This window comes from Dendroctonus ponderosae, unplaced genomic scaffold (genome assembly GCF_020466585.1).
Source record: "Dendroctonus ponderosae isolate FM_Combo_2020 unplaced genomic scaffold, Dpon_F_20191213v2 Dpon_F_20191213_9, whole genome shotgun sequence".
Taxonomy (NCBI): domain Eukaryota; kingdom Metazoa; phylum Arthropoda; class Insecta; order Coleoptera; family Curculionidae; genus Dendroctonus; species Dendroctonus ponderosae.
In genome coordinates, this window is record NW_026019116.1 from 7528513 (window position 1) to 7542768 (window position 14256).

At 36.4% G+C, this 14256-nt stretch overlaps 2 protein-coding genes across 3 annotated transcripts in view; one reads left to right on the forward strand and one right to left on the reverse strand.

Moving 5' to 3' along the window:
* Nucleotides 1-1072: 1072 nt before the first annotated feature.
* Nucleotides 1073-7343, forward strand: LOC125505629 (xenotropic and polytropic retrovirus receptor 1-like). Its single transcript, XM_048669769.1, has 11 exons — nt 1073-1509; nt 2771-3002; nt 3180-3331; nt 3389-3532; nt 3594-3711; nt 4132-4505; nt 4558-4705; nt 4757-4951; nt 5375-5544; nt 5751-5887; nt 5944-7343. The coding sequence occupies exons 1-11, from the start codon at nt 1441-1443 to the stop codon at nt 6203-6205; spliced, it is 2001 nt and encodes a 666-aa protein (XP_048525726.1). The 5' UTR covers nt 1073-1440; the 3' UTR covers nt 6206-7343.
* The window catches only part of LOC109539339 (1-phosphatidylinositol 3-phosphate 5-kinase), a 26087-nt gene continuing 18512 nt past the window's right edge, over nt 6682-14256 (reverse strand). For both annotated transcript variants that reach the window (XM_048669761.1, XM_019907019.2), the window contains exons 10-23: nt 13415-13894; nt 12667-12944; nt 12463-12611; nt 12252-12408; nt 12092-12199; nt 11408-11645; nt 11257-11349; nt 11007-11199; nt 10786-10946; nt 10416-10732; nt 9722-9978; nt 9331-9654; nt 9117-9278; nt 6682-8312 (exon numbers count right to left, since the gene is read on the reverse strand). In XM_048669761.1, coding sequence (XP_048525718.1) covers nt 8116-8312; nt 9117-9278; nt 9331-9654; nt 9722-9978; nt 10416-10732; nt 10786-10946; nt 11007-11199; nt 11257-11349; nt 11408-11645; nt 12092-12199; nt 12252-12408; nt 12463-12611; nt 12667-12944; nt 13415-13894 — 3114 coding nt within the window. In that variant the 3' untranslated portion in view covers nt 6682-8115. The remainder of the gene's footprint in view (nt 8313-9116; nt 9279-9330; nt 9655-9721; nt 9979-10415; nt 10733-10785; nt 10947-11006; nt 11200-11256; nt 11350-11407; nt 11646-12091; nt 12200-12251; nt 12409-12462; nt 12612-12666; nt 12945-13414; nt 13895-14256) is intronic.

Consider the following 14256-nt stretch of genomic DNA (forward strand, 5'->3'; position numbering starts at 1 on the left):
AAAACATGAAATTTTGGCATAATCTTGAACCTAAGTGTTTGATATTCAAATTTCGCTTTCTGGGCCAAAACTATTCGAATTTCCTCACTACCGGAGTTTCAAATAATTACGAAGCCACAGGTATTTGCGCAATGTTAATTGGGCAGATTACCTTGAAAAACATTGCTGCCGTATTTCTGATATAGTTTTTTGAAAGTATCTCAGTTTTTAATAACAATTAATTTCTTTTACGATTTGTTCTGTACTCCTATAACAGCGCCAGACAGTACCTCCAGAGGAATGACGCCAACTTTGAATCACCCTGTATATAACGTGACTTTTTCGTAGCTTTGGGTTTTTCTCATTTCCAGAAATGAGCTAATTTTTAAAATCCTTGGTTTCTAAATATGAGCATATTTGTTGCAGACGCGTAAGTTATAGAATAAATATTTTCAAACAATAGCGCAAGTTCAGCTTCGCGAAAAACTTGAACTTTGAAAACACTAACTACTCGCCGGCTGTTATAAATCTTGATTTTTGCCCAATTTCCAAGTTGGGTTTTTTGACCGAAAGCATCTCGCAGTATTCTTGGATCAAGTGCTTACAAGACACCCTGTATTGTTTGCAAAAATTGCAAATTGAAATGCAAACAAGACCTTTGCAACCAATGTAGGTACGTGATTGAACTGTTAGCTTAAATATTGATTTACTGAACTAGATTTAAATTATTATGTACTCCAATGACTCGAATAATGTACACGAGCTAAATGTGTTTATCGAGAGATTTACGCACTAAATCTATAGACTAATCCAGATTATAGCAGTGTTGGTTTGCAAAACCATTAGGTATTTAAAAGGCCATTAATTACGGTTATCGGTAACTTGTTGGCCAATAATAACGTGATAAGGTCTATTGTTAATTGGAAAAATGGTTGCGTCTAACGCTTCCAACTCTACGCTGAAACTGCGGGGTAAAATAAAATATTTCAATTACCTACAATCAGTTGGCGGTACTTGAAATATTCTGAGTGTTCGTTCATCTTTATCCATTGTTTATAGCGAGATAAAGATACACAAACATATGACTGTTCTGTTCATCTGCACTCTTATGATTTTACAATCCAAAATTTCCAGCCCATATAATTAATAACAATGGAGAAACGAAATGTATTGACAGGACACTTTAAATGAGAATTAGTGTTGCTAAAAAGATAAATCGTTTTCAATGGTTTTATCAAGGTGATTCCATTTAAATATTAGCAATAGTTCGGCTGAGAAGCCACAAAGTTCTTGTTTGCACTTTTTATTACCGTGTTTACAAAGCCAGTGTTCGAGCAATAATTCATTTGTGCGACTGTGTATTGTGATAATAATTGCATTCTGCGGTAGATATTTGCTGGACGACGCGCTTCAGCTGGTGTGCGAGTGTAAAGGCAGAAACACTGATTGGATGAAGGAAAGATGAAATTTGCCGAACATCTATCCGCTCATATCACTCCAGAATGGAGAAAACAGTACATAAACTACGAAGTAAGTGAGCGCAAGCCTTAGAATAGTTTTTAGGAAAATTCAATAGTTACGTTGATCTTGGAAGAAACGCCTAAACTTGTTACTGATAATCACATTTCTTTGTTTTTACCTGTGGTTTTTACCAGATAAAGCTTCAAATTAGGTTATGCTTGACACATGACAATTTTAGAGGGATCATATGATACCAGAGAATGTTCCGATTTTAGTTCTGAACGGAGTAAAACGCGCAAAATCCTCTATTTTCACTTCTCAAAAGCGCTCCATCTCGTTGTGTAGAAATGTGCGCTCTAGCTCTAACTCGTCCTGGAAAATGAGCAAAAATGTGGCGAAAAACGTGCAATTTTTCCGATATTCCAATTTTGTGTATTCAAGTACGTTCCACTTACTGACCAAACCTTCTTAAAAATGTTTTATTTAAAAGCAGCGCAATGTAAAGAAATAAACACTGAAAACAATTTTTGTACATTCTTTTTACTTAATTTCGCAATCTGACATTGCATAAGTGCAGCAAGTTTTTTGAAATTGGCTCATATGAACTTAAGAAATTATTACAAATGTTGATCTGTTAACTGCACGGAAATCTCCATTTAAATCACGGCTTATGTTTTAATAATAATATCTGCTAATGATCGACCTTTTCCGTTTAATTCCATCTTTGCTTCGTATGAATGTTTAAAATGTCTCTGTACATTAATAAAATTATCAGCAAAATATAAGAACGGAAACTTTCTCCTCAATCACTTGCTTGATGTGTCCATTATCAGACACAAAACTTTTTACTGTTTTGTGTCCGATAATGGACAAAATTAATACTCCAAATGCATGCCAAGGCTTAAAGCAGCAACAACGCTACACATAAAAACTGATGATGGTGGAAAAATACACCGAAACGTATTTTGATTAATAAATAAAGACAATAAATGACTGAAACCCAGGAATGAATTTGATTTGGAATTTAAACGCAGTAAAATCTCCTTTTAAGTCACGACTTATTAATTTTGTATTTATATATTGGTGTTAATGGATCAGCTTCCACTGAGCTTTAAATTATTTTTTTGCCAGCTTTTCATTCAAACTATTTTAATGTTCTTTCGACGCACGATCATTCTCTATGACTTCTTTTTTAAATTCTTATTCGGGTGATTAGTTCTATCAACCTAGATAATAACAATAAAAGGAAAAGTCATACTGAATAATTAATTAACAGGCCAAATGCACAATGATAAAATAAAACGTACACAAACAATTTTTTGTAATGTAGGAGATGAAGGCCATGTTATACATGGCCGTCGAGCAAGCCCCTTCGGTCGAAAGCGTAGACGCAGAAGACCTGAGGAAGCATTTTGCCAATTTTGATGAGCAATTCTTCCATTACTGCGACAGCGAGCTGAAGAAGATCAATACATTTTATGCTGAGAAGCTTGCCGAGGCCACTAGGAAGTTTGCCACCTTAAATAGTGAACTCAAAGACTCGCTGAATAATATGAGATTAGGTAAATAACACCAGCAAATACCTTATTTAACTGCTCGCTGATTATGCGAAAATAATTGAAATAATCCAAGTATAACATCAAGATTGGGTCGACATCGTTGAATGCTTCTACACCCAGGCCAATGTTATGTTCATTTCTTCAGATACTTTGGTATTGAATGTGCGTATATTTTTGCAGGTCCGAAAAGAGATAAGAAGAGAGTTCCAGCTCGCAAGCTGCAAGATCTAAAGCTGGCTTTCAGCGAATTTTACCTCAGCCTGATATTGCTTCAAAACTACCAGACACTTAACAATACGGGATTCAGGAAAATACTCAAGAAACATGATAAGGTGCATTTAAGTTCTATGGCCCTTCCAAATGTTTGCATGAATGTTCAATTGTTGCAGTTACTTAACACAGATGTAGGCACAAAATGGCGAGAAGAGCACGTTGAAACATCTCACTTCACCAGTAATAAGGATATAGATAATATTATCAATGAAACGGAAAACGTGGTAACCAACGAGTTGGAAGGCGGAGACAGACAAAGGGTAGATTTCTCTATTATTATGTGATTAACCAATGAAAATAAATATCGTCATTTTTTCCAAGGCAATGAAACGACTTCGAGTGCCTCCTTTGGGCGAGCAGCAGTCACCATGGACCACTTTTAAGGTTGGCCTCTTCTCAGGAAGTTTCATTGTTCTTTTAATAACCGTCGTTTTATCGGGTAAGTTTGAACCGAACAGTGGAATATCTGCAAGAATATTATCTTTTTAAATACATGGCGCACTCATTTATGATTCACACCGTTAGCTTATTTTTCGCAATGAAATCCGAGATGCAGAGGAAAGAAAATACAACATCTAATAACAGAAATCATTTCTAAGCAGCGGTATTCTTGGGATCGAATTTACATGCACAGTCCACTAAATCGTCAAAAAAATCAAAACTATCAAAAAACTTCTGTTTATCTATGGTTTACTTAGTTATTGGGACAAATTTATTAGTGGAGTAATTGAACTTTGAAAAAGGTACATTATATCGAGTAGAACACATTTTTTCGAGGCGCATCGAACGTACGATCTTTTTTACGTTTTCAACGGATTTTAACATTATTTATATAAATGTTTTTTCTTTTATATTCCAGCCATATTCCACGATAGTGATAGCAACGATAATCTCAAAATAGCGTTTCGCATGTATCGAGGACCGCTCGTACTAATCGAATTCATATTTCTCATCGGCGTTAACATTTATGGATGGAGATCATCAGGAGTAAATCATGTGCTCATATTCGAATTGGATCCGAGAAATCATCTCTCTGAGCAGCACTTAATGGAGCTGGCAGCAATTTTCGGAGTCGTTTGGGCACTAAGTCTACTCAGCTTCTTGTATAGCGCCGCTCTGAGTATACCTGCTTACGTTAATCCTTTAGGACTCGTGATTATTATGGCTGTATTTCTATTTAACCCTCTAAAGGTGTTTAGACATGAGGCCAGGTTCTGGTTGTTAAGAGTTTGCGTAAGTTTGCGGCATCTTTACGTTACAAGAGTGCTGATAAGTGATATTACAGGGAAGGATGTTCGCAGCTCCGTTTTTCCATGTGGGATTCGCGGATTTCTGGCTAGCCGACCAGCTCAATAGCTTGGTAAATGGACTACTCGATGTACACTTTTTAATTTGTTTCTACTTCACTAATGGCAATTTTCTGGAAGCAGGAGGTAAGCACATTCTTAACATTTAACATTTAATTTCTTTAAAACCATTCGCAGATACCACATCGTGCATGGAAAAGAATTTCTTGATCAGGCCCTTGGTCAATTGTATACCCGCATGGATCCGTTTTGCTCAATGCCTCAGAAGATACTATGATTCCAGGGAACCGTTCCCGCATTTAGTCAACGCTGGAAAGTATTCTACTACCTTTTTTGTAGTTATTTTCGGCACTTTGAAAGGCTATTATAAAGGTAAGAGTTGGGCATTGTATATCAAGCATTAAGTAAAAAGTAGTCTTACAACAGAACAGTACAATTTAGCATAGAACCGCTCAACTTTACATCAGGGCTGCTTGAGGAAAATCTTTTCTGCCATAAATAACAAATGGTTCACTTTCAGCATCGAAATCCTCGATAGAAAATTTGTTTTCATATTCAGTAAATTTATCAAATGCAATCTTCCAACCAAAATGAAAAGCTGCAACAACGCAAATTTAAAATCAATGCAAATTTAAAAACGAAAACCATCAAACTTCAGAAAAATGTTTAAAAGTAAAAAAGTTCCATCACTAAATTAATCAATTTTTTCTATTTGTTTTTGAATTTCGTCAATTGTCACTAAGAAGTGCGAGGCAACGTAGAGAACAATAACCGAAATCAATTTTTTTCTTACAGACGATTACACATCAGTATTGGACAATCCATATTACATAATGTGGATTTTGTCGCAACTGGTCAGCTCTACCTACGCGTACATTTGGGATATAAAGATGGATTGGGGGCTGCTGGATAAAAATGCGGGTGAAAATACTTTTTTGCGTGAAGAAATAGTATATTCATCCTCGGTACGTTCAATATTAGTTCAGATTAAGCAAACATGTAGTTATCAAAGGAGGGCGGCTCTCATGGACATTGATGGCTTGAGTTTCTCCGGCTTAGAAGCCTTTGTATTACCATCTATGTCCGCAAGAGCCGGGACCTTATTTAACTAAAAACTCACCGCATGGAAGAAAATAATAATTAATGTCAACTTTCTGTCTTTCATTTGTAGTTTTTCTATTATTTTGCCATAATCGAAGACTTTGTCCTGCGATTTACTTGGACCATTGCAATATACTTAACGGAGTTCAAATACATCAGTCCAGATATGATGACATCCATTACGTCCCCACTTGAAGTGTTCCGCAGGTTTGTGTTCTTTACACTCATTTTAGCAGGTATTATAATGTAAAAAATAACTTCAGATTTGTTTGGAATTTCTTCCGCTTGGAGAACGAACATTTGAACAATTGCGGTAAGTTCAGAGCCGTCCGGGACATTTCGGTGGCTCCTATCGATTCATCCGATCACATCCAAATTCTTCGTATGATGGACGAGGATGATGGAGTGGCGCATAGAGGTAAAAAACAGAAAGCGCCCAAAAAGAAAGAGGACAAAATGCTCCTATTGCCCGACGCCACAATTGTCAACTTTAAAAATATTCCTTTTTCGGGCATACAAGGTTGATTCAGCAGTTTTTTATATCGCATTCATGCAGTAACTTACAATTAGCTTTAGTTAGTTCCTTTTTACAAGTGAAAAAAGACGTAGGATTTTTGAGCTTTTTACATACGAATGTATTACGGAAGTGCCTTCAATAGTTTTATACATATACAGGGTGTCATCAGTTGGTGTGCATACGCAACAAATTTTACTTTCTTTCATAAAACAATGAGGTTGTGGATTTTTTTACATCTACATAAAACTCAGAACCTTGTTTGATACAGTCAAAATACGTTTATTATTTCTGATTTATCAGTCAAAAGCAAGTGGTTTGCCTGGTCAAACTTGTCAAAGAAGGCTAAAAGATATTGTTGCAATAAAAACCTCAATGAAAATTAGATTCTACAAACTAATTTCTGGAATATTCAATCTCCTCCGATGCCACCCTGTACTTTTTTTTTAAATGTTCTCTGGTAGTTTTCTCACAACATCGAAGAAGAAGTTTATTTCTTGAATAGTATTATAGACTTTTTATTAAAATGCCCACGCACGGTGAGTAGCTATAATATAAGACTATACATGATGATTCAGGATATGTGTAGAATAAACGGTATATGCACATCTGTCCAGATCCGATTTTTATTTGTTTCAGAGATTAATTGCAATTTAAAAACAATCAAATCATAATGACAATATTGTACAGTTTGGAAGACACCTGGATCACCCTGTATACATTAAAATCTATAACCCACATTCCTTATTATGTTATAAAAAGAAACCAACACATGCAGGTTGTCCCAATTGTGTTTAAAAAAATCTTCCGTGTCGCATAACTTGAATAGCATATTTTGTCATCCCTTTATCTTATTCTCACAGTATTAAAACGACCCATTCATCTGAGACCAATTTGAACCACACTGTACACATATACATAAGTGTACTTCTCGAATTAGTACTTAAAATCTATTAAAGGTACTTAGTCATCTCTCATGAAATAGTGATAGTGAAACGTGGTTACCCAAGCGCCAAGATATTTTTCCCGTTCTAAAGTGCCACATTCCTCCCTTTTAGCATGTTGCCCAATTTTACTCAATGCAAGTTAATTGCCCAATATTACTATTATCATGTAAGATTGTTCAGTAATAAAGTATATTTTATATAAGTGGAATTGTTCACGTATGTTCCCATCCTTTAAAAACATAAGTCCCAGATCGAATTATTTGTGCCAGCGCATAATTATAATTACACTTTGTCTCGTGTTTTGGTTTATTGTACAAACAGTTTATCACAGTATTTACTATTTTACAAGTGAATTAAATGCATAGTTTGTTAAGAATTGCTGGCAATCATATTATTAGAGCATGTTTCATACCAAGCAATCTTTACTGGGGCTCCTTAGACTATTAGAAGAAGCTATCGGTTCGGCAATAACAACCAACCATTGAAGACTGGGTGATTTTTTAGCATGCTGTGCTTTTAGAGAGAAAGTTACGCAAAAATAGTACGTTTGAGTGTCAAGAGATAACGATTTCAGCCTGAAATTCTACGAAACATGCATCATCCATTTGAGCAAAGCTATAAATTATTGTGGTGAAAACTATTTAAAAAGTTGCCACAATTTTACGATTAAAATTGTGTGCGACCCGCTAAAGTAACATCATTAAAAAAAGATACAGTCGCAATAAAATGGAAATACCTTTGCAACAAGGAGAAAGTCGTTCCACTATTATGTTTCCTTATGGAAATGTAAATTAACGAGCCGAGCTTTTTTTAATATTCTAAGGATCCGAGATAGTGGTCGCTTCGTTTCTGTTTAGCCCCACATTTCATTAAATTCGCCTAATACTGTATTCTAATTTACATAATACTTTTACTAAAAATATTGACGAGCAACAACCGAAAGGAAAATAAAAATACTTACATATTGCTTCGAATTAAAGATCCAGTCCTTTGCCCATTCCGGCATAGTGATCGGGAACTTCCAAGAAATATCTGTGCATCGCCTCGATAAACCGTTTCTGATACTCTTCCGGTGATATTATAGTGGGAAGTTTGCCTTGTCCGCCGAGAATTCCCGTTCTTTTAACTATGGTTTCTAGCTTTTTGTCCCAGGTAAACGTTCTGATGTAGTCTAGAAAAGAAATTCGCTTTGTTCCACAATGATTAAATAATCGCGATAAGAACCTAGGGTGAATAATGTTAAATGAACGAATTTTTTTTTGCAATTATCTTATGAAACTTTTGTAAATATATAGTATGTTGTTGAATCCCGTCCCTGAATGTCATGGCTAAAATATCATAAATATACTGGTGGGTGTTCCATAGGAAAATAATCATTTGGCACCGAAAAATTCATTGGCTCAAATCAAGCCGGTCTGATACTAAATGTTATCAAGGAAAAATGTCTGGGGCTTTTGTTTTGATGCTCAAAGATTTTAGTGAAACTTTTTCTTCTATAAATCGTCGCCTTTGCCAAAATGGTTGCTTTACCTAAAAAAAGGTTGAACATTTCAAAAATGTACCGAGTGTTGCTTTTTTATGCCATAAAACCATCGGTTTCCCGGTAGGCACGCTTGTGAAAATACTGCAACAATGGTGCCTAGTTTGTAGAAATTTCACTACAATCAATTAAAAATTAATACATAGAAACATTTTTTACAAATTTCAAATCCTGTATCAAAAACGCTTTGCTTTCGGACATATATTTATAATAAAATGTTTTAATTTCCTTTGCTCGATTAAAGCATCAGCTCTCCAAAATAAACAACATTCAAAAAGGTTTTGTTGCGATAAAAATATCATTTTGCATATTGATTCCTTCCACCGGGAAAGTCCAATTAAAAAACTTCTTAAACATACTTATTTAGACAAAATTTCATAAATCGCCCTATATAATTTAAGCGCTAAACATCGCCTCCTGTTCATTTACATTTACCTATAATTCCAAGAACCAGTTCTTTATTCTTCATATCCAACCCTACGAGGAGCGAATAATCCATAACAGATTGGGTAGACAGAAATTCCGTGTCATTTTGGATAGCAGCAAGTAAAACTTCTTTGGCATGCGGCAACACGTACAAGGGATTATCGCAAGTCACTAAAAACCATAAATGTAGCATTCTCTGTCGAATTAACCATTGGTAACACACTTTTTAATAGGTTTTCGTCAAGCCAAACAACTTCGCCCTCTTCATTGTCAGGTACCACCAATCTGTTCCTCATCGAGCCCTTTAAGTCGAATTTCTGAGAAACATTCCGGTTGTAGAACAGGTTTTCCATCACCAAAAGGTAGCATCTATGTTCAACGTTGGACGCGTTTTTGTAGAATATTTGATAAATACCCACAATTTTTCCCAGCAGCGTTGGCTGCATTGTGCTGCAGCATTTCTGCATGTATGTAAAATAATTAGCAGACGATTCCAGAAAGATTTGAACCTCCGCCCTTGGCATGTCTTTTAAAATAAATCTATCATCTGTAATAAACCAGATTAAAGCCGAAGCTTAAACACTTAAAACGCTTAAAACACCATCAAAACAAACCTTGCGTTTTTGAAAAACTTGAACCAGATTTTCCGCCCACGGCTTTCCAATGAATCGATCTGCTCAGTGATCTGATGTAGGTTTCCTCGCCGATTGGCAGCACGGACGATCTCAGATTCGCAAACTTATCAGCAAGATAAACGCGGCAAAAGAAGTTGCAAGTGCTATCCTGAAATTGGACCTCAATGTGGCAGTGCTTGTTCTTTTTCAGATCTTCAGAGGGTTTTTCGGAAGTGGCCGTTGCCTGCTCTGTGTCTCTATAACAAGATTTCGAAAAAGGTTTGATGGTAAATAGTGGAACACTCAACCATTGCAAAAAACCAGTCAGAACAGTTATAAAAACGTTACGACTGTTCCTTAAACCCTTGTGCCTCTCCTTTCGACCAAAGAGTTCAGGATTAACATATCGATTATATGCCAAAATAGTTTTAATCAAAATTCTGTACTTGATTTTGCTTAATCTCTTCGCCTGTTGTTGGTTTCGAAAATTCCCTATACAGAAACCAATCGAACCCGATTGGGAACAATGGAAAATGGGTAGCGAAATTTGTGCGAAAAAAAAAATTCAGATAAAACTTCAGAACACACGCAAACATCAATAGCGTTTTCCATAACCATATGGGTATATTGAAACGTATACGGAAAAACGAGCGGATCTGAAACTTAAAAGTAATTACAAAAATTAAACACTTACAATAGTTCGGTGCCAGGTGCAGCTAAAGGACTACCCAAATCCATCTTCGAATCCTTGTTACGCAAAAAGCCCAACAATCCGCTAACTTTCTCGTCATCAGCTTTTTCCTTATCTGTGTTGTTTTTTCGCTTGCTCACAGGGCTGGGTGTTTGGTCGCAATTATGGATTTTCTTGATGTCCAGCTCTTCAAGTGCCTTTCTGTACTCGAACGAGTTTAAGGCGTGCGCTATTATGGAACTGAGTTCGTTTTCGATTACTGGAATCGTGCCATAAGCTCCTGAAGGCAGATTGTAATGCTCATCGGGTGCAAATGGGCTCTATTTCCAAAAGTTTATTACTAAATTATCGTTGCAAGAAAAACATATTTTACCGGAATTAAATTGACTTGTCCTGATGATGGCAGAAGCTTATCCAGTATGTTTTTGACCGATTTTTCTTTCCTGATTATTTCCTTTTTGCTGTCAGTGGATTCTTCAATGTGTGTCCCTGAAGTATCCGACTGGTGTCGACTGGCTTCTTCAAAACTTTCTCCTGAAAGCAACATGGTTAAACATAAGAATGAAAAACAATCTGTGGAAACAGTGGAGAAACCTTTTTCAGAGAGAGCGGGTTCTTTATATGAATCAAAGATAGATTTTTCGGATGCCTCATTAGCCGGGCTTTCTAAGTCAGACACCGCATTTTTCTCCTTCCTTTTATCAGATTTCCTTATTGCCTCCCCCAAGTGACAATTCCAGTTCTCCACTATTTCGGCCAATGCTAGTTTAATGTTGGTAACGCTGTCCTGAAAACATGCAGAATTATGCTGTTATTCCAGAATATGAATTCAACAATGCCATACTTGTATCTTCCAGTATGACTGAAATATTGCCTCCTGCTCAAAAGCCCTATTTTCATTGGTTGGCGAGGTCAACTTCAGTTGCACTTCTTCTACCTAGAATTTCCGTGATTTAGTTAGCTTTACTAATCAGCGACATACAAATACCACTCACTTTCTGTTTGAACTGACTCTGCTCTTTAGAGAGCACCTGCCATACATTCCCAATGCCCTCCAGCTCTTCTCCAGGGACAACAGCCGCTTTTTTCTGGATTAGCAGGAACAAATCGTGTCCTTTTTGGGTTAAAGTCTTTATTTCCTCTATGAGCGCAGTGTGGCGCTCGGCTGAATTATCAGTTATTTTTATTACAGGCGGTGGAAGGGAAATTTCCCATATGTTGATCGACGAATACCTAGAACAGCAATATACATGTTTGAATGTTTTTAAGTCCATTATTCGAACTTACAATGTTTGTATCAACTAAGTTCGGTTGGCAGTATACTGCTACTGGTGGATTAATTGAAAATAATAACTTTTGGAAATATTCGAAATCGCTAATTTCAGGCTGAACCCAGCTGATGAGAGCTAATAGGCTCGAAACCTACCCTGGGGGTGCCTGAGATTAACTATTTCAAAAGCCCATGACGGCTCTGCTGATGCCGAAAGCCTTTCATTGTTAATAAAATGTTGTTTGGTTCAGTTCAATGTGAATAATATCCATTTACCAAGCACTAGTAATAAGTGAAATTTGTTTCCTTTGCGACCATCGTTTTTAGATCCGACGCGCGGAGTTCCGTGTTCAACTTAATCGGGTCAACACAAAAATGAAGTTAAATATCCATATGCTGCAATACTTACTTGAAAGAGGCCACGTAGTTCTTGTAAGCGAAATAGTGATAGTGATCGTGATGCAAACTGTGCCGACATGGACTTTGGCCTCGCCTATTAAAAATCTCCCCATGAAATCTAAGAAAAGCAAAGGCATTATTTTCCTCCCAGAAAAAAATGTGCAACGCACCTTAATTCCAAATATTTGGCAAATGAATACGACCAAGAGTCTGCAGACAGGGGAACCACTGGAGACACGCTCTGGCACTTCGTACACCAACTCCACATTACAATATTTTCTTCGGCAAACTCGTTGGTGAAATTATTCAACGACACAGTTACACTACCTGCAAAAATCGAATTAAAATTATGCCATTCATAGCGGCCAACGAGAAAATTGCCTGAATTATGGACAAATCTCCGAATATGCTGAACCATAGATGTGCTACACGACTTGGACGGGCACGTATAAGATGCTCTGAAGCAATACCTTTCAAGGAAGCATCCTATAGGTATGTCGTTTCGACCATAAAAATCCATGTAAACCACCCTGAATGTTCAATGTTTACAATCAAGTGTTGTTATAAGGATAAAATACGAATTACCAAGGATTCACACAAAATGCGGGCGCATTACTGGACTCGTGGCTGAAACTGTAAAATAGAACCGCCAATCGTTGGTGGTTCGACGGATCCAACACATCCATGCGCTTCTTTTCCGAATTTACCTTCACAGGCTTATCTGGGATCGGTCCGATAATGTTGAAAATTTCCTTCTTCGAGTATTGGCCTCCACAAGCTCTAAAATGTGCCAACATGTTTTGAATGCTGTTGCTGTCGACATTTCGAATTTTCGCCGCTTGAAACGGATGCAGTGTTGTTAACTAAAAAATAGATGATCATGAAGCGAATTGACTTTGTTTGGTAACGATTTTGCACTTATTAACCACATGCCGAATTAAACAGTAGGAACCCAAAATATATGTAAAACACAATGTATTTATAATGTGCAAAAACGCATTTAAAATTAGGAGGATTAGCAGGATTATATTAAAAAACACTATAATTCATAAAACATGAGTTTCTTTTATCTATTATTTATCTCCAACGAAACGCTTTTATCCAAAGAAATGTAGCTTGAAATTTGTATTTAAAAAATTGCGTAAAAAATCGATAAACATATCCACCTGCAATCAAACTCCGACTTTCTATATTAAAAAAAACAAGGTCAACAACACACAGGAACTTGTTTTGTTGGGTCACCCTGTACATGGTTTACTCGTAAGATAAAATCTCCAAAAAGGTGAGACATCCATATAGTTCAACAATGATATACAAGAACGCCTATACGTACATTTTTCTTGTTATTGTCCTCAAGTACATTTTCTGCTGTTTCGATATTCTTCCATTTGCTCTTCGTGCTGGTTTCAAACTGTTCACTGTAATACATGTCCTTATAGAAAAATCGCCGGAGGTCGCATTTTCTGCCCACGTCCGTTTCTAGATAAGGCACGGGTAACAATATATAAGGCGAAATGCACAGGATAGTGTCGTCCAGATACTTTTTAAATTTATTCGAAAATGGAAGTTGGGCAACCGTTAAAGTTTCGCCAACCAGAGATTTTTTTGAGGCGGCATCGTATGACTGCAAAGGATCAGAGTTGTCATTTACTGACTCAACAGTGACTTTCTTCGGCTCAGAGGACTGCAGCGGATCCGTGAATATTTCCATTTGCTTCGGAGTCACTTTTTTCTCATCCAGCAGCGATCTAATATTCTCACCCTCTTCACTTGACTGTTTGTCCTGTTTCTCGATCAAATCTTCGACTGAAATCTGAAAAATATTTCCAATTTGCCACACATTTTTCCAAACAAAAACTACTTTAGATTTGCGCATATCCTTACTCTCAATGATAAGTTTTACCATCAAATAATTAGCTGTTCAACTAACATTGCAAAAATTTATAAGGGTTTTTCTTAAGTTCTGGACAAACCGATAAATGAGGCGAATTTTCTAGCAAAATTAATTTTGTCTTTTTTGGCTGAAGAGACCTCATTATCAGGAAGGAAAGAAGAAAATCATCAGAAAATAATGTTTTTTGCGTTTTTGATTAAAAACTTTTAGTCTTGTGATTTTCGGGGAAAAACACGAGAAATTTATTTTAGTTTTTGTCTACAAAAAAGCTCTACAGTCTT

What these genes read in the sequence shown, in the direction of transcription:
- LOC125505629 (XM_048669769.1), top strand. Translation starts at nt 1,441, where the DNA reads ATGAAATTTGCCGAACATCTATCCGCTCATATCACTCCAGAATGGAGA. An exon ending in AACAGTACATAAACTACGAA is followed by an intron (nt 1,510 to 2,770) that starts GTAAGTGAGCGC and finishes TTTGTAATGTAG; the next exon opens with GAGATGAAGGCCATGTTATA. An exon ending in TTTGAAAGGCTATTATAAAG is followed by an intron (nt 4,952 to 5,374) that starts GTAAGAGTTGGG and finishes TTTTTCTTACAG; the next exon opens with ACGATTACACATCAGTATTG.